The following is a 24,530-nucleotide window of genomic DNA, read 5'->3' as shown; positions in this document are numbered from 1 at the left end:
GGGCAATGGTCTTGGAGCCATCTCGAGGTCTTTCATGCCTTATTTCTCTGCGTCTCAGTTTTCACATCTGTAAACTGGCAATAAGGATTGTCATCTTGTTGGGCTGTTGTGAGGTTCGAGGTATCATATTCAACTCATAAGTACAATGAAACTGAGGTGTTTGGAGTCGCACTGCTAGTTCGAGGCAGAGCCAGGGTGTGCGGGGTGTGAATTGGTGTCTGGGTTTGGCTAAAGCCCATACTTGCTATTCTACACTGCCACCATCCTCGAATCTGGCCTTCAGGGGCATGAGCCTCAGCTGTACCTCATGTGACCCAAGATAAACTTCCAATTCAGAGGGGCCAAACCCATGTGATTCCCTGGCACCCAGTCATTCTCCTAAACGGTAGGAAATGGAGGCACTTCACTCACTTCGTTTTCTGTCTTGATTTGAGCCTCCAAGGCGAAGAACTCCACTTCAGGGTGAGTCTGCACCTCTGTGTCTTTTTCTTATGGCTTGGGGTACCACCCTGCTATAATAAACAGAACCTGATTTAAAATTAAAAAGTGAGAGGGAAATAATGTGTGTTTTGTTTAAAATTTTGAGCAATCGAGTTTATTTAATGTAGATTTAAAGGAGATTTGGCTCTAGCTTCCATTCCATATACGCCTTGAATGGAAAAACCATGCTGTTAAAAAAATTTTTTAACTGAGTACAAAGATCTTACTGGCTTTATTTAATGATTCAAGAATTGAGCAGCATTCCATCTAGCAGATAGAAAGGCGCTCCAAGGAGCTGTACAAAATGAAAGCCTTTCATAGGAGGAAGGGAACAGGAATAAGAAAGTTATATTGGCAAAAAAAAAAAAGGTTGATTGGTTTTTGCAAGGTTATTCTCCTTTAGTGGATGGCAGGAGGTGGATTATCTAACAGGTGCTGATCAGTTTAAGTTTCCACTTTTGGGAGATTTGAAACTATAATTAAGACTCAGTTTGGTGACATGGTGCTTAGTGTAAGTGACTCCATTTTGGGCCTGTTGTGTTGTTTTCGGCAATGTCACATGTTGTACTTGAACCATTTTATGGCTGTCCTTATTCTTCATTTCCTTTTCTCTTGTAAAGAAGAAAACCACAGGTTATCCCACAGACTTCTCTATGTGCTTTCTGTGTAGCTCAAGCCTCAGTCTTGTTCCCACTCTACCGCTAGCCGTGCATCCCCAAGTTACCTAATTCACTAAGCCTCAGTTTTCTTGTCTGTAAAGGTTGCTTTGAGGGTCAATGAGATCCACCTAGTATTGTGCCTGGCATATAGTAAGCACTCAATAAATACTAGCCATTATTATTAGTAGTAGTAACTATTTCCACTTCCCTATGTGACCAACTCAAATTTAAATCATTGGTTCTTTGCAAATCTCTGTAAGGAAGTCTACTTTCTGCCAGTGTGTATGATGGTTACATCAGAGTTGGGGCACTCAGTAACTAAACTGATCTAACTCATGAATGGTTGCTTTGATTTAAAGTCTCAAAAGACGCATCTCAGGAAATAGATCTCTGCCTAAACTTTCTAAATCGGAGCTTAAATCACCTCCTTTGGGAATCAACTTTCAAAAATAATTCTCTGGCTCCTAAGGCATTAATAGCCCCACTCATACAATTTTGAATGTTAATTTATGTTTGGTGAATAAATAATTATTCTTTTATTGGTTTATTTATATATATCATCATCACTAAGGCATTTGCTTTTTTAAATGTTATTTTTTTAATTTTTCAATTACTTTTGACATTCAATATTTTATCAGTTTCAGGTGTGCAGCATAGTGGTTAGACGTTTACATAACTTATAAAGTGATCCCTCCAATAGGTCTAGTACCCAACTGACACCATACATAGTTATTACAATATTATTGACTATATACCCTATGCTGTACTTTACATCCCTGTAACTATTTTGAAACTACCAATTTGTACTTCTTAATCCCTTCAACTTTTTTACTCAACCCCCCCACCCTCCTTCCATCTGACAACCATCAGTTTGTTCTCTGAATCTGTGAGTCTGCTTCTGTTTTATTTTGTTCTTTAGATTCCACATATAAGTGAAATCATACGGTATTTGTCTTTTCTCTGTCTGACGTATTTCACTTAGCATGATACCCTCTAGGTCTATCCATGTTATTACAAATGGTAAGTTTTTTTTTTTTTTATGGCTGAGGAATGTTCTATTGTATCTAAGTACTACATCTTTGTTATCCAATCGTCTTTTGATGAACACTTAGGTTGCTTCCATATATTGGCTATTGTAAATAATGCTGGAATGCACATAGGGGTGCATATATCTTTTTGAATTAGTGTTTCGAATATTTTTGGATAAATACCCAGAAGTGGAATTGTTGGGTCAAATGATAGTTCTATTGTTAATTTTTTGAGGAAACTCCAAACTGTTTTCCATCATGGTTGCACCAATTTGTGATCCCACCAACAGTGCACGAGGATTCCCTTTTCTTCACATCCTCGCCAACACTTGTTGTTTGTTGATTAATTGATGACAACCATTCTGACAGGCGTGAGTGATGTCTCTCGTGGTTTTAACTTGCATTTCTCTGATGAGTAATGACATTGAGCATCTTTTCATATGTCTGGTGGCCATCTTTATGTCCTGTTTGGAGAAATGTCTAGTTAGGAACTCTGCTCATTTTTTTTTCAGACAAATTGTTCATTTTATTATTTTGTAAGCTGCATATGAAAGTTTTCATATAGTTTTGTATCCCAACATATAAAAAGAAGACAGGTCCCTCAAGAGTCTTTAAATTAAAGGAATATAAGATATATAAACAGAATTTAAGGAGGCTTAAGATAAGGACACATTAACATGAAATAAACAGGGAATTTAGAGAAGGAAGAGAGATCAAGGATTTCCTGTGGTAGCTCTTATGCACACATCCCACGCTCAGACGTGCTGGTGTGCAGTTTGGGTGTTTTTTTGTTGAGTTTTAGGTGTTCAGCTTGTTGTTTCAAAGAACGATCTGGAGACGTCCCTCATTCTGCCATATTTGTCCAAACTCTCTGCCTGTTTTTAAATTGGATTGTTTGTGATTTTGGGGTTAACTTGTATGACTTTTTAAATTAACTCCTTATCAGCTGTATCATTGGCAAATACCTTCTCCCATTCAATAGGTTATCTTTTGTTTTCGTTGATGGTTTCCTTTGCTGTGCAAAAACTTCTTAGTTTGGTGTAGTCCCATTTGTTTAGTTTTTCTTTAATTTCCCTTGCCCAGAGACTGTCTTAACCCATTGTATAGTCTTGCCTCCCTTGTCATAGATTAATTGACCATGTAGGCATGGTTTTATTACTGGGCTCTCTATTCTGTTTCATCTATATGTCTGTTTTATTTGCTTTTAAAACTTTTGATTACTTTGAGTATGCATAGTTCTCGGCACACTGGAGGTGTACCTCATAGCCCTACACAATTATTATGTCCTTGGAAAATTAATAAACTTTGGGAGGGGAATTTTTCCATTCCATTATTAAACTGGATATTGAGTGAAGTCTGTTACAAATTGCTTTGCAGAGTAAAGAATTCTTTTGCAAAGCCAGGGTACCTTCTCGATGTACTCGATGCACAATTCTGAATTTAGAAGATAGCATAAGTTCACAGGCCAACAGCAGGACTTCACTTTCTGAGGTGGGGGGGCGGGGGACACGGAACTTCCGTTGAGTCAGCCTTCCGCTAGGGGGCGCGCCGCCGCCCGCGGAGGTTCCGCCCTCACCACGCAGCCTCCGTCCAGGGGTGGGCGGGAATCCCCGTGCAGAGGCGGGGCCACCCGAGCTCCCCTCTCCTAGCTAAGCTACTTTGCGAGCAGGAGGCAGTGGCTGCTCCTCCGCAGTGTCGGGAAGATGGCGCCGCCGGTGACAGAAAGGGGGCTCAAGAGCGTCGTGTGGCAGAGTGAGTGCGGTGGGGCAGGGGCCGAGAGAGCGTGAGAGAGAGAGAGAGAGAGAGAGGCCAGGAGGCCGCCGCGCCGGCCTTGCTTTCCTGCCCCAGACCCGCAGTCTCTTGGGGAGCCGCCGGGGGCACTTGTTGCGTGTTGCGTCGGGACCCACGCCCCTGTTGGGACTTCTTGCTCCTTCCCTTCCCTAGTTGTTGCCGGCACCGGGGATGGGCGGGGTGCGGGAAGACGGCCTTCTCCCTCGGCCGGGCACCCTCTCCCCTCGGCGGGCGGCTCTGGCCCCGGTCCCCGCCCTCCGCCCTGGGTGAGCGGCCCCGCTGGCGTTTGCTCTCGCCGCCCGGGCGCGGACCCTCGGCGGTGGTCCCCGCGTCCCCCGTGCCCGCACCAGCAGCCGATGTCTCCACCCGAGACGAGCTGGTCCGAGCAGTGTGTTCCTTTATCCCCCCTCCCCTTGTCCCCGCACTTGAGTTTCCCAAGGCTGCTTATTCTGTTTATTCATGTTAGTACCAAGGAGGGTCTTACAACCATAGTTTTCGACGTCTGTCCTTAAAAAAACAAACAAAACCTCACTGTTAAACACACCTTCTTTTCTCTATTCCTAGAGGTGCTCACTTTCTACAGAGTTCTGGAGAAGGGACCACGGGAATGATTCAATTTCGGGGCCAACCTGCACCATCCTCTCTCTCCCTTTACATTGTCCGGGCCACACCCCACTGTTGGGACTCTACCGTACTTTATTGGTTACTGATGTTATGCTTTTCTGCCACATCATCTTTGACTTTTCATAAGAGTTGCTCCAAATCTAGGTCTGCTAAGTTAGAGATGGAATGTAACCACCCAACAGGAAGAACCACCATTGTTTGGCATTGCTGAGTGCAAATTAATTATGGTCTAGTTGTGGAAAGGGAGTGACATCTAATTAGTATTTCTGACTCCATGTTGCTGAGCAAAGAACAGAAATGACTGAGTTAAAATTCCGGGAGTTAGAGTTCCTTATGTAAAATTAAAACTCCAAATCAGTAACTGGCATAGTGCTTAATATACCATAACCAAGTGTATAAATAGAAGGAAAAATAAAGTTATGATAACACCTTTTTAAAAATTGAATAATTATAAGGTTGGCATTTTGTTTTTCAAGATTTCCGGGGGTGACTTTTCAGATATGGTAATGACTTAAAATCACAATGGCATTTAAATATATTTATATGAAAACAGGTAACGAATTGTGTTTAAAAATAATTTCCAAGATATGTATGGTCCTTAGCATTAGAAAAAAAAGGTTAATATTAATGTCAGTCTAGAGAGGGAGAGTTCAGTGATAACAAAATTTCTGTTTTTGCTGTTAACTTGAAGTAGCACCAGGATACCCAGTAAGATCAAGAAGACAGGAGACTGAATGAAAGGAAAGAAATATATGGGTTAGAAAATAGTTCTTTGACTTCTTATGTAATAGAAACATAACCGAAAGACAATATGATAGTCATTCAACATTTAGTGAGATAAGTAGGGAGAGAGAGAAGGGGGTGTCTCTTAAAATCTGTTAGCAAAAGGTGACAGAAAGAAATGATGAAGTAATCTAAGTGGTTGGAAAATTATACATTTAACTGAGAAAAGGTTTTGCTAAATTGAAGATGGTACAGTTAGGTCAGGGTAGAAAGCTAAATAACCTTCAATTTACCCTCAAAGTAGGGAGAAGAGAATTAATATTTTTGAACATTTACTCTGTACCAGGCGATCTCTGCATATTTTAAAACAGAATTATTTGACATGTTAAAACTGATACAGCTATTATCATAGCTGCATTTTTCAAAATAGCCAAAAATTAAAACAGCTCAGACGTTAATGAATATAACGTGTGTCCACACAATGGAATATTCTTAGGCAATAGAAAGGAATAACATACTGATACATGCTACAGTCTTTGATGAACCTTGAAAAAATGATGCCAAGTGAAAAAAGCCCGTCGGAATCGCCTATCGTGTGACTCCATTTATACTACATGTCCAGAATGGACAAAACTGTAGAAACAAAAAGTAGATTAGTGGTTGCCTATGTGAGGAGGGGATGGGGAGATCCCGGGATGTTAGCTAAGAGGAACATCTTTCTTTTGGAGCAATGAACATGTTCTAAAATTGATGATGGTGCTGGGTGCACTACTCTGAATATACTGAAAACCATTTCATTGTACACAGTCAACTGAATTGAACAACATGGGTTTGAACTGCCTGAGTCTACTTATACATGGATTTTTTTTTTCATTAAATACCTGTACTGTTTTTAATCCAGAGTTGAGAGTCTGGATGTAGAGAGCTGACTGTATGCGTTGATCTACTCCATTTTATATAGGGAACTTTAGCATCTGTGGATTTTGGTATCTGTGTGTGAGATTGGGGTGTTGGAGGGGATCATCCTGGACCCAGTCACTCATGGATATCAAGAGACAATTGTAGTAGTTAAGTTTTTGGGGAGTCAAAAGATATACATGGATTTTCGACTGCGTAGGGGTGGCACCTTTAACCCCCTACTTGATTCAAGGGTTAGCTGTATATAGTATGCAAATTAAACCTGATAACAGCTATTAAATATAGACTTAATATTCACACCCGGTTCTTTTAGCTGCAGAGTTAATATGTGACTTGTGTGTTACTTTTCGCAACGTTTAAACCTCGGTTCAGGGCCCCGTTTTATGCCTAGTGTATTGCAGTAACCTCCCAACTGAGCCTCTAAGCCACTGTTCTTTCTCACGTCAGTCCACCTGGCCAATAACTGGCAGAATAATTTTCCCGTAACAGTACTGTGCTGTGATAGGGCTGAAGACTTGCAGAGACCTCCCCGCCCCTTCCCTGAGGATTATTTCAAAGACTCAGTTCACTTTTGAAGACCTGTAACCCCGCCCCTTCCCTGAGGATTATTTCAAAGACTCAGTTCACTTTTGAAGACCTGTAACCCCGCCCCTTCCCTGAGGATTATTTCAAAGACTCAGTTCACTTTTGAAGACCTGCAACCCCAACCTACCTTGTTGTCTACTTTTCCCTCATGTAATCTTGATGTTCGGCTAGTCTATACTGTTAACTCTTAAAATTTTCTACCTCCATATTTTGATGCCAATTCCTCTGTCTAAAATGCTCCCCTTACCCCTATTCTTCACCTATTCAAATTCTAGTCAGTCTCCAAGTCTATGCTCAAATGGGCTACTACCTCCCTAGTGGCTTCTTATTTTAACCCAGCCTCTTATGTTTCTGTAGCATTTAATTTATCTTTCTCAAATGACACTTCCCACTACTGCCTAATGGGAGTCTCTTGATAAGCTTCTTGAAGATAGGTCCATTATTGTGTCTTCTGGAGCTTTAAATTTAAAACGGGCCCTAGCAGAATGCAATGGATAATAATGCTTGTTGAAAGTAAATAGTAGATCAGTTTTTGCTACCTAAAGTCCCCCATTTATTCAATAAATTTCATTTAATTCCTATGGGAATACAGCAGTCAAAGGCACACAAATGAAAGCTTACATTCATTGGGAAATAACAGAAAATATGAAAACAGAATAAACATGATTGTTTCGGTTTGTGGTATATAGAGGGGCTACTGTGGGTAGGTGGATCAGGAAAGGTTTCTCTGAATAGGTGACATTTGAGCTGAGACCTAAAACATGAGAAGGAATCAGCCTTTAGGGACTACTTTAAAACCCTCTTTTAAAAAAATATTTTGAGTGTTAAAAAGGCTACATTTATTTACCAAACTAATCCCCATACTTAAAAGTCAGTGAAAATTTCTAGTGGTTGGTATTGCTTATTTACTACTTTTTGCTACAGGGATGTGACTGCAAAAATATGACTGATAAAGTGTTTTAAAAATTTAGTGAAGTTTATTTGTAAAACACACAACAAAACAATGGTATATAACCACAAAGCAAGTTTAGGCCACCTTGCTTTTTTCCTCTTATTCAATGCAGTCTCTTTTCTTTCTTGTCTATAAATAATAGTCCAATCTAATGTCTGTAATTCATAACATATATTTTAGAGGAAACTTTAGGGAAAATAAAAGTAGTAGTGTATTTGAGCCAATTCTTCGCATATTAAATCATAAGCTTTTTTTTTTTCATATTTTCCTTTTAGTCCTTATAGAACTAAAAATATTTTTTTGTCATCTTGAGACTTCCTTTTTTAAACACTTGACATTGAGATATTTTCCATGCTCCTTCATAGTCTTTGTAGTAATATTTTTAATCATTATTATTTTTAATCATTATTAAATACCTTGTTGTGGCAAAAAAAATTTTGATGGCATAAAAAGTTGTAACATAAAGTTAATTTTGCTCTCATCTCAGACCCCCTGCATCCCTCTCCACAGACACCCACTCTTAGATTTTTTATAAATTCTAGAAGTTTTCTGGGCAAATATAAGCATATATAAAATACAGTTTTGTTTTTGTTTTAATCAGTTATTTGTCTTCTAGGTCTTTCATTCTGGTCACTTCTTTAAGTTTATCTTGTTGAGCAAAATTTTCTTTTAATGTTTGGATATTTGCACAGTGATGTATTCATTTAAAATCGATATGGAGTATATATGCTGTGCTGCACACTATTCTAGATGCATATTCTTTGATGTCCTAAAATTCACAATTCAGTGGGAGAAGACAGGTACACAAGTACCAAGTGCTTATGAGCAGTATGAAAAAGTTTTATGGAAAGAAAGAAGAAAAAGGAACTATATCCACTCTGGGAATGGATCGGGGGAAACTCCAAGGAGGAGACGACATTGAAAGGTGGTAGGATTTTGCCAGACAGAAGGAAATCTGAGCCAAGGCCCAAAGATGAGGAAAGTGCATGACTGTTTATGGAACGGGAAACAATTCCTTTTGTTTAAGTACAGGGTACTTGTTGCAAGAAATAGAGCCATGAAGACTAAAAGGTGGTCAGACATTTATCTTTAATGGAATTGGGGAGCCATTAAAGATGAAAGATTTTTTCTCATCAAAAAGACACCAGCATTTTGGGGATTCTATTAAAACAATGCTGAAAGGAAGCCATTTTCTCGTTTCTATTTGAAGAGAAATGACTAAGATTTCATTAAGTATAATGGTAGTGTAAAGTGCACTACTGCTAGGTGTACAGCTGGATGAATGTTTATCCATGTAACTGCCACCAAATCAAGATAGAGAACATGTCCAGGCACTTCATAACCCTTCCCAGTCCCACCCTCTCCTTCAGTGTTACTACCATTCTAACTTACACTGCCATCAAATAATTTTGTAACGGTGGCTTTTTACCTTTACACTCTTAGGTTTAAGAGAGAAACCCTCCAGACCTTTTATTGTATTTTCTTTAAGAATAAATACAGAATTTACTAAATTTCTACCTAGAAATAACTTCTTTAGTATTTGCCTTTGTATATGTGTGGTTAGTCTTATAATAATCCTCAGTTTTCGTATGTTCTTTCATAAAATTTTTTTGTAATCGATTTATATGATATGCTTTGTAATTAACATGATCAGGAATTCTATATCATATCATTGCGAGAAAATGGTGATCACAAAATGTTACCTGAACTATACTCATACAATTTTTAAACAGTGTACCTTGAAAGCCCTAAGTGGTTTTTCCTATGCACAATTCAGTCCATTTTCATTCAACCGACCATTAATGAGTATTGTTTTTGCCCCTGCCCCAGGCCCCAAGTTTACCTTTATAAAGATTTTTACCTGTTCACCAAATAACTTGGTAGTCATCTTGTTTCTATAGGTAGGCAGAATCTATTGGAATCATAATCAGGAATGTTTTTGTTTTCTGAGAAAATTTATGGCCTACAAGTCTGTTTTTTTACTTTTGGCTCTTTGATTTTCATACACATTGTCATTATACATTGGTTATAAAAACCTGGTTTATTATTTTTCCTCATTGGACTAATAGTTGGAAGACTTGGTTTCCATTTCAGAGTATATTTCATTTTGCTAACATAAACAATGAGTTTTACATTTTTTTCAGCTTGAATTCTCCATGATTCCACTTTTTAGATCTTCATTTTGTTTTCTTGATTTCTGCTTGTATTCCTGATAGTTTTTTCTTATGCCATAATTTTCTTTTATGTTGTTTTATTTAGGCCATAAATATTTAATATTAAATTTTTATTGTTTAATGACAAATTTTTTCTGTTTCAAGGCTTTTTGCTCTGACATCAGCTTATCATGGTTCCTTGCTTCTCTTTTATTTACTTAGGCATGTGATCTTAGTCCAACTTTAGCAAATAAAAAATAAATTTTTAATATGTATTAAAGAACTAAAATGTAAAAAGTAAAATAAAATCTGGAGAAAATAAAGGATAATGTGGGTTAGACATTTTTAAAAATTAACTGGTAACCCAGATCCCACAAAAGAAAAGATTTTATTAAATAAAAATATTGTAAATTCCTGTGTGGTAGAAGATACCATTAACAAAATCAGTAGCTAGACTATAGACGTCGAGAAAATACTGATCATACATAGAAAATAAAGGTTTAAAAATAGCACCTACAAATTGATAAGTAAAAGATAAATGACAATAGAAAAATGAGTAAAGGATATAAACAAGGCAGTTTGCAGATTTGTAATTTATAGTACATTCAGTCGATTGTTTTTGACTGGCTGGTAATCTGGGAAATGCAAATCAATACAAGGTACACTTTCTAAACCATCAGTTTGATAGAATTAGGGTAATTGGTATCATGCAGTAGTTGGGAAGCTGGCGATGGAAATGTAAATTGTTAGAAACTTTTGAGAGAGCATTTACAATGTGTGGTAAAAGAAGAGACACCTATTTTTTGATGCCAGCCATTTCACTTATGGGAAACTCTGCTTCAGAAATAAAAGTAATGGTAAATAAAGATAAAAAGATTATCATTGCAACATTATAGTAGCAAAAATGGAAACAAGATGATAACCTGTCATATAGGAGAATAAATAAATAATGTATAGTGTGCCCTAAGGAATATTATGTAGCTATTAAAAAGAATGATTTATATCTATGTTTATATTCTACATGGAGGATATCCAAGATGTATATTTAGTGAAAAAAAACAAGTGACAGAGCATCTGTGTCTATTTCATTTTTTAAATAATTTGATTACTGGGGAAAAACTCAGAAGTTAGAAGAGGGTATGCACTTGGGGTGTAAATGTGAAGAGACTGGGTGTTGTGTTGAGTCCAAGAGAGAAGGTAAAAGCAATAGAGGGGAGAAGATGGATGAAAATATGAGAGAGATTTAGGTAGAATCAATAGGATTTTGGCTGGGGGAGAGTCATCCTAGACTAGGATTCAGGGCTGGGAGACCAGATAGTGGGTAATGCTGTTTATTAATAAAGGTAAAGAGAAGGAATAATTTTTGAGGGAAAAAATAGTTAAGGTTTACAACACAGTGAATTTCAAGTGCAAGTTGTATCCAGTAGGCATTTGGAGATAGAAATCTCAGAAAAGGGAGCTGAATTCGAGATCTGGATTTAAGGTACAGCATGTAGGTGGTCATGGAAGCCACGGGATTAGAGAAGGAAGAGCAGAGACAAAAGAGAAGAGAGACCTTCTCTAGGTCCATAATGAGATTATCTTTTTAGTACTGGCATTTTTCCCCCTTATTTCCTCAATTATGATTTATACAATTTCCTTAATTATGCTAGGCTTTGTGTGTTTCCTTAAAAACTCTTATTCATAGATTATTTTCTGTTTTCCAGACAAGTAAGTTTCTCTTGCATTTTATTTTCAGGTTTATTAATGGTTTCTCTGTGATTTAAGATAGTTGTTGATGCTGTGCCCTACTTGTCAGTTCTCTTATTGTTCCCTTCAGTGTTTTCACCTCACTGTTTGCCTATAGGAGAAACAGAATGAGCAAAAATAGGGGAGTCACTATTAACGGGTCATTATTTGGGTAGCATTTGGGTTGGTGGAAGATCAGTTTGCAGAGAAGATAGAGGGCAGTTGGTGGAGAATGTTGAATAATAGAGTATAGGTTTTATTCTGTAGGAAAGAGTGAGCATTTGAAAGAATTTTGAGGTGGGTGTTAATGTAAACAAAGGGTTGCGTTTCAGGAAGATAACTGACTGCAGTGTGAACAATGGATTGATTGAAAAGGCAAATGGGTTGGAGGCGGAAAGCAGGAAATCCAGATGGGAGACTATGTACAGCAGAAGTTAAGTGAAAGATGATGAGAATTAAGGTAATACTGGTGACAGTCACCAGAAAGAATGGTCAATGATGCCTAATGACTAGATATGGGGGAGGAGGAAGTAGCCAAAGACTATGACTAAGAAAATGACAAAACTCAAATAGAGACATTTAGAGCAATTTTATGGGAACTGTAACCTCAGTTTGAGACATGTAGGCATGTAGATTCTCAAACCTGTATAGTGTAGTTGAATGAATTCCAAGGAGAGATGGGTTCTAAGGTTTGTGGGAAATTGAAGGACTGCAGGGGGTTAAGGGAGATGAGGGGAAGCTGATCAAAAAGTACAGACTTCCAGTTAGAAGATGAGTAAGTTGTAGGCATCTAACGCACAACGTGGTGATTATAGGTCACAGTACTGTACTATGTACTTGAAAGTTGCAAAGAGAGTATAACTTAAATGCTCACCCCCAAAAAGAAATGGTAGTTATGTGAGGTGAAGGAAGTGTTAACTAACACTAAGGTGGTAATTATATTGCGATATATGTATACCAGCTCTCATTGTATACTATAAAGTTATATAATGTTATATGTCAGTTATATCTCAGTAAAGTTGGGGAAAGAAATTGAAGGACTGATCTGATAGATGAAACTTTGATGATGAATATGTCTCTGAGGAAGAGTGTAGAGCAAGCAGAGTAAAGGTAAGAGAATAGAGTCTTAGGATATATCCATATTTAGGGTGCTAGAGAAATGTACATGAGGTCAAATACTTTTCATTAATATTTAGAGGAAATACTTTTTTTTTGTTCTGTAATATTAGTTGATGTGTTTTCCTTTGACTCCTCTCCAAACACACCCTATGTGTGACCATATCACTTTTCATGGATGCCCATAATGTCTATTCACAAAACTTGTTATCATTTATTTTCAAGATGCCTACACTCGCTGACTGTTTAGGTATCCTCAGATTCTAAGACAGCACTATCCAGTAGGAATATAATGCAAGCCACATATGTAATTTTTTCTAGTAGCCACATTTTTTAAAAGTAAAAAGAAACAGATGAAATAATTTCACCAGTGTATTTTGTTAAACCTGATATATCCAAGATTATTATTTGAACATGTAATCAATAGGAAAAATAATATTTTACATTCCCTTTTTTTTGTTGTACAGAGACTTCAACATCTGATGTGTATTTTATACTTAAGGATGTCCTAGTCAGGCTAGCCACATTTCAAGTGCCCAATAGCCACATGTGACTAGTTTCTACCATATAGGACAGTGTAGTTTCTAAGGTTTTAAAGAATAATGATATTAGTTCTGCCTAGGGAACTTTTTAGTCTATTCCATCATAAATTCCATGAGCATTCATTTCTTAAGAGAAAGAAACAAATCTGGTAAAAACAAGCAAAATGTCTTTGATTTTTAGCTTGGTTGAGGTATACAGGAATAAAGAAAACTTAGAAAGGGAAGTAGCATATTATTTCAGGGTCTGAACTCTGCCTGAGAAAATCCTTCATCTTTGCTTGTAGAGTACTAGAAACTAGTGCTTTTGGCTCAAATTGTGGTTAAATACTTCAGGCTTTTGCCGAAATTCTCATATATTATAATCTTCCTGCAAACATATATAAGCACTTTAACATTTCTTAACACTTTCAAATCTTCCTCGATCATAGTAAAACCTTCTAGGTTACAATTCTTATGGTAAATAACCCTTATTAAATAGACCCTCAGCTTGAACATGTTCTTCTTTAATATGATGTCAAAAACTTGATAGTAAATTACCGAAAGCATTAACTTAATTATAAATTAAGAAATAGAAAATTTTAAGTTAATTATATAAACATCTCATTTCATTCAGAACTAAAGACAGTTACTATAATTTACATTTTAATTGTATTTTGTTTATTACATATTACACAGTACTACAGTTTTCAAAATTAATTGAAAATTAGTAAAACCTAGTAAATGTGGGAAATAAATCATTGCAAGGAACATATTAATAATTATTGATTACAAATCAAGTCTGAACATTACATGTTTGTATCCTAATGCTGTGTTATATATTGTTGAGAATTATAATGTTGTAAATTGAGAAGAAGAGTATTTATCCAGTTTTGACGATCAGTTGTAATTTAGCAATGGGCTAGTTAGGGATTTTCCTGTGAGTTTTTTTGTTTTCATCTTGCTTACTTGGGATTTAAGTAGAATAGGGAAGAACAAATCAGATAATACTTTCAGAAATATTTTCCAGATAATGTTTATATACTTAAATATATTAGCCTTTTTTATTATATACTCTTATTCTCAAAAGTTTAAAAATAATTAGTTTAAATGTACCATATAGGTCAGGTATTAAAGAGAACTGGAATTTTACATAGAGTTTTAACAAGTATAAGTGTTTTTTTATGTAGCTTAGCAGATTTTCAAATTGGATATTTCCTTAACCATCTTGGATCTTTTAAATAGTTATTCTATTATTATATTTCTATTTTTTTATTGTTTATTTTTTTAATGCTGTTTAAGATTTCTAAATCTTTTGTTTTTTTTTCAGAGATAAAATCAGCAGTGTTTGATGACTGCAAGAAAGAAGACGAATGGAAGGTAGAATTTGCATATTTGCCCTTATATTGAGGACTTTATATTTTGTTTTTATCTTACTTCTGTAAGAGTATAGGGTCTGGAACCATATTGCTTATGTTCAAATCCTAACTTCACCACTTGATAGCTGTGGCTTCTTGGGCAAATTACTTGACCTCTCTCTGCCTCCATTTCCTTGTCTTTAAAATGGGGATGGCAGTACCTCATAAAATAGTTGTTAATAATAAATGCGTTAAGCTATGTAAAATGTTTAGAACAGTGCTTGGAACAATTAATATTATTTTACAAGCGACATAATTCTAAGAAAATTCGATGTTAAACATAACATTTAAAATGAACAAGTTCTTCAAAATGGACAAGAACTCGTATTATTCAGTTATGTATAATACTAGATGTACATATATTGAGAAATAATCTCTAGGTCATGCAGGTTAAAAGATAAGATAATTTTGCCTATTGGCATTTTAATTTTATGTTATAAAAGATTTATAAGTTTGAGTAGGCTTAATAGATTAAATTCTGTCTTTTGTGAATTCTTAGAATCAGATGCTTATACTGTTTCTTAACATATTTATTTTAAGATAATGCTTTTAGATGAATTTACCACTAAGCTTTTGGCATCATGTTGCAAAATGACTGACCTTCTGGCAGAGGGTATAACTGGTAAGTGTCACCATGAAGATTTTTTTATTATGATTGGAAGTGGTTAGAGTAGTAATAAATTTTAGTTAGTAATTTTGTTTCTCAGGGGGTTATGTTTTATTTTTTTAACTAGCCTTAATAATTACACTGGGCATTCTTCTTTTCTCTTTGAATCTTCAGAATAACCTCTGTAACTTGGGGTTTTCTTTCTCAACTGAGACATATAATTATATGCCCCTAACCAAGATTAAGTAAGTTGCCTTATTGAGTTTATTTTGCAGATTTTTTACTCTTACATTTTTGTTATGATTTTGTATGTTGATGCACTAAGTTTACCTTAGTGTTTTGGTTAATGTTTGTGCTTTACATGTATTGCTTTCAAATAGTAAGATTTATGTCATAAAGTCAATTTTTATACATTTTTACAAGTGTATAATTTTAACTTTGTTTCTCTTTATTACTTAGAAATGAGGCAATGAATTATAAATTTAAATCAGCTTTAATATGGAATTATGAAAAACAATCTTGCATCTTCCACTAGGCAGGATTGTGTCAATGAGATTTTAATCTCTCTTATCTTTTGGGGAAAATACCAATATCTTAATAACATTATCATCCTTAAGTCATAATTCTTTAACTCATTTATTTAAATTTGATCTTCATAACAACTCTTTAAAGACATATTAAGTATCCCATTTGTAATGAGAAACTGCTACTCAGAGTCAAATTAATTCTTTTGTATTTTGGATCCTGATGTATATGTACCTTCTGTCACTTCTAACTTGTGAGGTTCAAAAATATACCCAGTATTTTCAAGAAAGCCTTAGCAATGTATACAGTGGGAAGATTATCTAAAAAAATTTAAGTAATATTTACTTTCTTTAGGATATTTACAAATAATCTTTTATTGTTAATTACATATTCAATTTGAAGTCTTTATGACCCGCAGTGGAAACGCTCTAAACTAAAATTGGAAGATTAAAGCCTTGATTCTTCTACTATTGAATAAGTGTAATATCGGTTAAGCCGCTTAAGTTTTTTAAGTTCTCAGAGGTCATTCTGATGTGCAGCTAGAGTCAGAACCATTGGATAACATGTGTGAGAGTACTGTGAAACTACAAAACCATTTTGCACTGTAAGGAGATTTTACTGAATTTTTGTAGAGCATTTTTTTTTTTTATTGTGTGTTCAGTGTTGATAGATATTTTTCAAGGAAAGGATTCTGTGACCAAGTAAGCTTGGGCAGCCGCATTAAACAAGCAAAAACAGGTTTCTTTAGGACTTTTTTGAAGTTTTTTATATGCTAGTGTATATGTGGATCTCCTGGGTACAGGTATAGCATTCAGGTTTTTGGAAAACTTATTTGACGACAGAAAGCTTTTTTTTGAGAAGTATTTCATAGGACTGTATATCATAGAGCAGCACATTGCTGTGGACTGTTCTCAGTACCCTCCAGAGTCAGCTACATTTACTGTGGTTTAATCATAATCATATCTGCTAACTTGAACTTGTCACAGCCCTTTTGAGTTCCACATGAGCTCTCCTGAAAATCCCTTGGTTAGATTTGGCATTGGTGGGTTCAGTGATCAGACTTTCCATTGTCATTCAGGCCATTTGTGAAAATATTCAGTGGTGTCTTAGACTTTAAAAAGTAGATGTGAAAAAATTGCACATATGATGCTACTTTAATGGAGTAATGTCAAGTAAAAACCTTTAAAAAAATAGACTAATAATTAAGATTATTTCTTTGTTACTATTATAGGAATAATCATAAAAACCTTTCCTTTTTCCATCATTTAATAGATGTCCACTTTTCAGTGAATTGAAGAAATGGCACTTTCTGCTGTTGCTAACCAGACATTTCAGAATATTTCACAACACTTTACCATGTACATTATTCACCAAACAATAGTATGTATAGCATAAATGACCATAAGACACTTCATTTTGAGTATTAGGCAATAAAAGTAAGTTAAGACAGATATAACCTTAATGTTTAAAGGTAAATTTACAGTTGTTGGGAATGGAGTAAAAATAAAATTGAATATTTCCTTGGAAATCTTATTTGATACCCTACGTGATGGAAACTGATAAATCTATACTAACATAAATTTAGGATTGAGAAAAATGTATCATCATATATAAAAGAAAAGTCCAAATAGCCTCCTTGCATGTCAGATTAATGTTTTTAATTTTTTCTGGATCCCTCACCAACATGAGTCCTGAATCTTAAAAGATGGTTCTCTTTATTTGTAGAATGAGACTTTAGTGTTTTTGCAATTATAGCATTAATAGATAATGTGACAAGTTAGTTTACTAGTTTAAATTCACTTGGTTTTATATTAGATAATTCTATAAACTTAATTTCAACAATAAAAATAAAATTGAATAAAGTATGGTGATATTTTGTTGAAAAAATACCTTATAATATTAATGTATGGTTTTAAAAGAATAAGAGTAAATTGGCCATTTATTTAAAGAATATTATAGTACTATAGTTAAAAACTTGGGCTCTGGAGCTAGACATATCTGGGTTGGAATCCTGTCTGTTGCACTTTTTATCTGTTTAACTTAGACAAGTTACTTGAATTCTTTTAGCTTCGGTTTCCACATTTGTAAAATACTTACAGAGTTATTATGAGGTTAAACAGATAATTCACATAAAGTGCTTAACCCTGTATCTGGTATCATATTTGCTATTATTATAGTAGAGTATTTTTTAAAAGAAATACATATTTTAATTTTGAATACATTTTCTTGGTTTCTTCATGGCATGTTGATTGCTTATGCTGATAGACCTAACTATGGAATAACTGCTTTATCTTTTTTTCTCATAATGAGCACTTAGGCCAGAGGTTAGCCTTGGGGAAGACACATGTTTAGTTTTTTTCAATTTATCAAATGAAGACAAAAAAATGTAAACCCAAGATATGTAAATATGTTTTTGTGTTATTATAAATGAGCACAGTAAAAATTATTTAAAATTTGTTTCAAGTGTATAAATATTTGGTTAGATAACATGATTTTTTTTTATTAGTTGTGGAGAACATTTATAAGAATCGAGAACCTGTCAGACAAATGAAGGCTCTTTATTTTATCTCTCCAACATCAAAAGTGAGTATTTTGAATCTTTAAAAAGTATGTTTTTCAATATTTTCACAATTAACATGATTTTCTCACAGAAAAGTTAAATAAAATACCTTTTATTAGAAGAATAGTTCCATAAACTAGTTTGCTTAGGAAAGTTTTTCTGTGTTAGAATTTTGTTTCATTTGCACTCTTCTCAATAAGAATATGTAAGTGAAAAAATTTCTGTCCCCTCCTTATGTGAAAGAAGAATTTAATTGTATAAAGTGTTAGAGTTTCTTTGAGTAATTCGTTACTCATGCAGTTCCTATTCAACCATAATTTTTGAGAAGATGGAAATGTACTTAAACAATCTTGGATTAATCCTTTATTTATCATGGTAACTTCCCTATGTCATACAGTCATGTATATGTATACACATATGTATTTATATATGCATGCGTGTATATATATTTTTTTGTGTCAAAGGAATTTCTTTAGTTTATAATCTAACCATGATTTAACTCATACTTAAAGCCAAACTTTCAGAGCCAAATAAGATATCAAATTCTTTTATTCAGTACAATAGCTGATAGTGCATTTTGTAGCACATCCTTTGGCTTGTTCTCACCTAGAATGTTAACTTGGCAATTCCAGTTTCATTTCTTCTAACTGGTAAGACAGTAGGAAAAACCCAGATATTCACTATTTACTCTCTACAGATTGACTGCTGGTGGGTTTTAACATTTTATATATTATTTATAATATCATCATAAGATAAAATTCATGATGGGGAAAAATGCAAGCTAAAGGCACCATTTTTCACCTACTAAATTGGCAGAGGGATATATATATATATATATATATATATATATATATATATCTCATATTCTAGCTATCAGTGGGTAATGGAGCAGAAACTATATAGCTAGTGAGACTATAGATTGACACAGCCTTTTTGGAAAATAATTTGCCATACTTTATCAAGAACTTTAAAATGGTCTATATCTTCAAGTTTATTGTAAAATAATCAAATGGTCAAATTAAATCCTTTCAATAAAAAAATCCAATGCTAAATTCTTAGCATTAAAAAACAATGGTATGAAAGGCCATGTGGCCTTGGGAAATGAGATTTCTAGGAAATTTTAATGATCTATGGAAAAGTTCCTTTTTAATGATAAGTGACAAAAGCAGGATACAAAATTATATATTCAGTAAAGGATCAGAGGATTCCAAGAAAATGGTACCTGAATGTGACTCCTTTTTCTACCACAACCAACTAGATCCTCTTCCTGTTCTTAGTCAATTACCTGTTGGGTCGCACAGACCTCTGGGTATAAGCGAGGCCTTGGGCTCCTTGGCACTGGTAGAGAAACCTGATATGACACTTCCTCCCTCAGGAGCTAAGTAAGCACCTGGAGATCAGATCAGATAGTTCTCAGGCAAGAATCATAAAATGACAGATTTCAGGAAGAGATTAGCTGTAAGATATTTGTGAATCCCTGGGGAAAGATCAGTAGGGTGTGTCAGAAAATCGCTGGTGGTCTCTGCTTTGTACCCGTAGCCCTCTGGGGGAGAAACCACTTTGCCTTCCTCATCTGTGGAACTGCCTCTGTTTAGGAAACTCCAGCGACTAAATCTAAACCCCAAGGAAGTTGACAAAGAAAAGCCACCACACATCTAAGTGGGTCAAGTGACTAGAGAGAGAGGAAGTTCAGTAAGAATAAAGAAAACATGCATCTAGCAAAATGCAGCTGCTTGGAGAAAAGGAGGACAACCTGAACAGAAAAGTGGGACACGTCAGGAGAGTCTAGTACAGCATAAAAACCTTTCTGATGCTCAAAAGTGTTATTTCTTAGTTGAACAGTTAATTGAAGAAGAGGATAATCACTACTGAAATTTGAATTAATAGCATAAAGTATCAAGGTAGAATATCTCAAAGCAAAAAAAAAAAAAAATCCCTGGAAATCATAGGGGGAAAGAGACTTGCTTGCAGGATAGATCTGTGAAATCTAACAGACATGTCGTTGTCAGAGTTTGAAGGAGAAAAAGAAACAGGTGAAGGAGAGAGAATTAAATTCTTTATTCTTATTTTTTTTGCTTCCAGACCTTTGTATCTTGAAAACTGGCAGTATTGAGTCATATACTACCAGTCTATATTTCCTTTTTCTCCTTGCAGTCTTCTACCAATCTTTGAGGTTTTCATTCTAATCTCTTGACACTTTTAGGTCCTAGTTCACTATGACTCTCTTCATTACTTCTCCAGTCATAGTCTCAGTGGTTTCAGTATTCATGTAGATAACGCTTCCAGTATGTTTGTTGACTTGTTAGTTCCTTGATCTGTTGTCTTCCAATGGTCTTGTCTTCCATGTTGCTGCAGCTTCCTGGTTAATTGATCATTCCTAGGTTTCCTCAAAGCAGTACTTTGTTCACACATGTTACCTTACTACTTATCATGTTTCTACCTATCACTGGCTAGACAACATCTTTAAAAATAAATTTATAAATTAAACTTTTAGACAGTTAAGTTTTTATTTTATCATTGAAATAATGTAATCTTATTTCAAAAGCTAGCATATTTAAATTAGTATTTGATAAAATGTATATTAACACCTAATTTTCTTTAAGTCTGTAGACTGTTTTTTACGTGACTTTGCAAGTAAATCGGAGAACAAATATAAAGCAGCATATATATACTTCACTGACTGTAAGTAGCTTTGTATAAGTCATTCATTATATAAAACCCTATTAATTATAAGGTATCTAATTCTTATAGTACTAGTCCAATACTAGTGACTTTCTATTCTAATCAGGTTAGAAAGACTCTAAAAATACAGGATCATACGTATCCTAATTCATGTTAAGATGATAGAAAATTAAAAGCAATCATTCCAGACCAGTTTAAAAAGTAGTCATTTTTGCTGGTCTACAGGGTTGCAGTGGGGGCGTGTGGAGAGGGCTATCTCTCAAACCCATGCTGGTGACAGGAAGAATTCTTTTTTAAAGTTTCAATTGGGGATTTGATTACATAATAAAAAATAAGACCCTTTGTGAGGGCACTGAAGAAAGTACCATCTGTTTGACAAATACTAAGGGAGAAAATCTATCATATTTCTCTTACTGTGCCATATGTTCAAATAGAAAGCCGCTAAATGAGAATCAGAAGTACAGAGACATGTAATTCTATGTTATGTTATATCTTATCTAATTACACTGCAAAATAAAAATGCCATTCGTCTAAGTTAGGCCTTGGTCTCAGCTGTTAGAGATACATTCTTTTAAGTAGTATATTATTTTTCCTGTTAATATTTATGTTATGCCTAGTAGGAGTTTGCATTTTTTTAAATGTCATACCATAAGTATTTGTCATCTAGATAACCTTATTATATAGAAATTCATGTTTATGTAATTGATAGAAGTTAATGACTGTGAAGGCCTTTTTTATCTTAAGGAATCTTGAGGCTAAAGAACTTCTTGTTAAAAGACACTATGAGCCAATGGCTAATATTCCAACCTAGATTTAATGAAACTATAAGCAGGTAAAAGGAGGAAGGAAAAAATGGGCTCCAAGGTCCAGAACTTACTAGTATAGAATTTTAGAACTTCCTGACATTAGAGAAGTTCCTGTAATTCAAGGAAAAATTATCAATTTGTGTGGTATATTTATCCTTAGTGGCAGATTCAGAAAAGTAATATAAATTTCTAAGTTCTGAAAGTCCTACAAAATTTTATTAAGTCATGAGTTTGGATCTGATTTTTCTTCTCAACACTTTCAATTTGCTGTGTTAGCAGCTCTCTAAGGAGATGCAGGTTATGGTGGATCTAAATGGGGAGAATGGAATTTCTCTTCCTGCCCTTTTGATTAGAATACACCTGCTCTGTAAAGTGAAGAATAATATTTACGCATTATTTTTGTCCTCATAGTAAATTACTTTGTGAAAATCAGTAATTATATATAAACATAAATATTCTTGGATGTTGGAATGATTTGGTCAAAAGAATAAAAATTTAGATGGAATTATTATGCTTTGATTTTTCTTTTATCCTCCCAGTTTGCCCTGATAGTCTCTTTAACAAAATTAAGGCTTCTTGCTCCAAGTCAATAAGAAGATGTAAAGAAATAAATATTTCCTTCATTCCACTTGAATCTCAGGTAATTTCTATTTTTATTTTTAATTTTAGTTCATAATGGATTTTAAAATTTGGTTTATGAGCTTATTTGTTAATAAAGTGTATACTAAAGATGTTTTATATGTTATGTATTTGGTGAATTTTGAGCAGTTCACACATAAGCATTTCTATAATGAAGGGAAGAACATGAGCATTTAATTGGAATGCAATATTAATATTGAAAGTGGAGCTTAAATTTCATATCTGCCACTAAGTCCTGTGAATGTCAGATTTTACAGCACTATCAAAATATTTTGAGGACAGTCTTTGTTAGATGACTCCAAAAAAATACTTTTAGCTTCTGAAATCATTCATGATATTAAAATAAATGTTCTTTAATAAATGTTTTAATATAACATTATATAAATTACCATTTTTTAAATTTACAATATGAAGAATTTTTGTTAATTTGTCTTGCCTTTGAAATAGTTAATGAGCCTTCAATTAATAATAATAATAGCAAATACATCATATTCTATGTGTCACTTTCCTAAATGCTTTACATAAATAGCCTTATGAATAGATGGTAATTCTGTCTCCATTTTAAAGAGGGGGAAATCAAAGAGGTTAAGTAAGTTGCCCCAAAATCACACAGCTAGCTTTGTGTGCAAAGCTTTGTTGTGCTTTGTTCCCTGTGTTAGGATTCTAGCATTTCATAGAATTGAAATGGTTGTTTAGAGATAGAAAGATTTTAGATAAAGAATTTCTCTTTTAAGCTATTGCTATTCTTGACAAAGAAGGACTGTAATCCAAAATAAAATTTTAAGATATCTGGTTAACATTAAACTATTTTCCAAAAGTTACCTTCAGACCTAATTCTAGTATGATATGTAAAGTTAGTGCAGGGTGAAAATGGGCTTCCTAAAATCATGTGGGGTATAAACAGTAGTTAGATAAATATTGCAGACATATCCGGATCATCTTGCTGCACAGAAGAGTTTATTGAAATTGCGGAATTGCTATATTTGAAGCAGAGATTTGTGTAGATATCTGGCCAGTTTGATAGCTGAGGAAAATAACTTGTCTTTGTATGTATAGAAAAATCTCATGAGAATTGTTTACTTAACAGTCTTTGCAAAATGTTGTGATTATTTAAGGTCTTGTCTGTCTGCTATGAGAGAAGGAAGGAAGTACATAGTTTTCATTTATATCTTATTAGCTAAAATTTAGTCATGTGGTTATACCTAAGTGCATGGGAAACATGTCTTTTTTTTTAATTTTTTTTAGGTGAGGTAACACTTGGTCGACCTCACAGATTGCAAGGACCTTGTCAGCTTACAATCCTTATTTTTTTATTTTTTACTCCTACAGCACCTGGTTTTCCTAGGTAGTTTCCCATCCAAGTACTAACCAGGCCCGACCCTGCTTAGCTTCCGAGATCAGATGGAATCGGGCTTGTTCAGGGTAGCATGGCCGTAGACCTAGTCTTTTAACTGGGCATATGGCTGCTTCCTCAAAGAATTGGTATGGGAATGGGAAAACATTTGAAAAATGGATTGGATTTCATAAGGTAGTAATGAAGAGGTAAAGAATATTCTAGAAAAGTAAAAATAGACTGAGTGCAAAGATACAGAAGCAGGAAAGTGTAGGGGAGCAGCAGGAAAAATGGATTACAAGAAGTGTGAGGGTATGATGATAGGTAAGGCTGTCTCTCTCTTGGTAGGTTGGGACCGTGTTGTAGGAGGCTCCAGGTCCCACCAAGAATGGTGGCAGAAAATGGGCAGGTGTGGAAAACTGTGGGACTGGTCTTAAAGTCTTTATGGAAAATAAAAGTCAGGAGATCATTGTTGAGACTGGTACAGTCGGATACAGTGTGCTCCAAAGAAGAAAAGTTGGCCATTCACCACATTTATAAGATACATGGAGATGAAGGAAGTTGATTCTCTCCTCTTGAATACCTTTCAGAGGGTTTACAGTAATTAATGCTACCATGTATATGTTAAGGCAATTAGACAGCATTCAAGAATATAGGGAAGTTTGTTTACAGTGGACCTTAGGGA

The 24,530-nt window shown here is 34.8% G+C and overlaps 1 protein-coding gene and 1 pseudogene across 1 annotated transcript in view; one reads left to right on the top strand and one right to left on the bottom strand.

The window, feature by feature from the left end:
• The first annotated feature begins 3,773 nt into the window (after positions 1–3,773).
• Positions 3,774–24,530, top strand: part of STXBP3 (syntaxin binding protein 3) — a 47,910-nt gene continuing 27,153 nt past the window's right edge. The window contains exons 1-6 of the mRNA XM_011368069.2: positions 3,774–3,919; positions 14,606–14,655; positions 15,234–15,315; positions 18,332–18,408; positions 20,989–21,067; positions 22,413–22,513. Coding sequence (XP_011366371.1) covers positions 3,871–3,919; positions 14,606–14,655; positions 15,234–15,315; positions 18,332–18,408; positions 20,989–21,067; positions 22,413–22,513 — 438 coding nt within the window. The 5' untranslated portion in view covers positions 3,774–3,870. The remainder of the gene's footprint in view (positions 3,920–14,605; positions 14,656–15,233; positions 15,316–18,331; positions 18,409–20,988; positions 21,068–22,412; positions 22,514–24,530) is intronic.
• LOC111745622 lies at positions 23,833–23,951 on the bottom strand (annotated as a pseudogene).

The sequence above is a fragment of the Pteropus vampyrus genome, unplaced genomic scaffold (genome assembly GCF_000151845.1).
Source record: "Pteropus vampyrus isolate Shadow unplaced genomic scaffold, Pvam_2.0 Scaffold6, whole genome shotgun sequence".
In the NCBI taxonomy this organism is placed as follows: Eukaryota; Metazoa; Chordata; class Mammalia; order Chiroptera; family Pteropodidae; genus Pteropus; species Pteropus vampyrus.
Note: the sequence above shows the minus strand (reverse complement) of the source record. Positions and strands in the feature narration are given on the sequence as shown.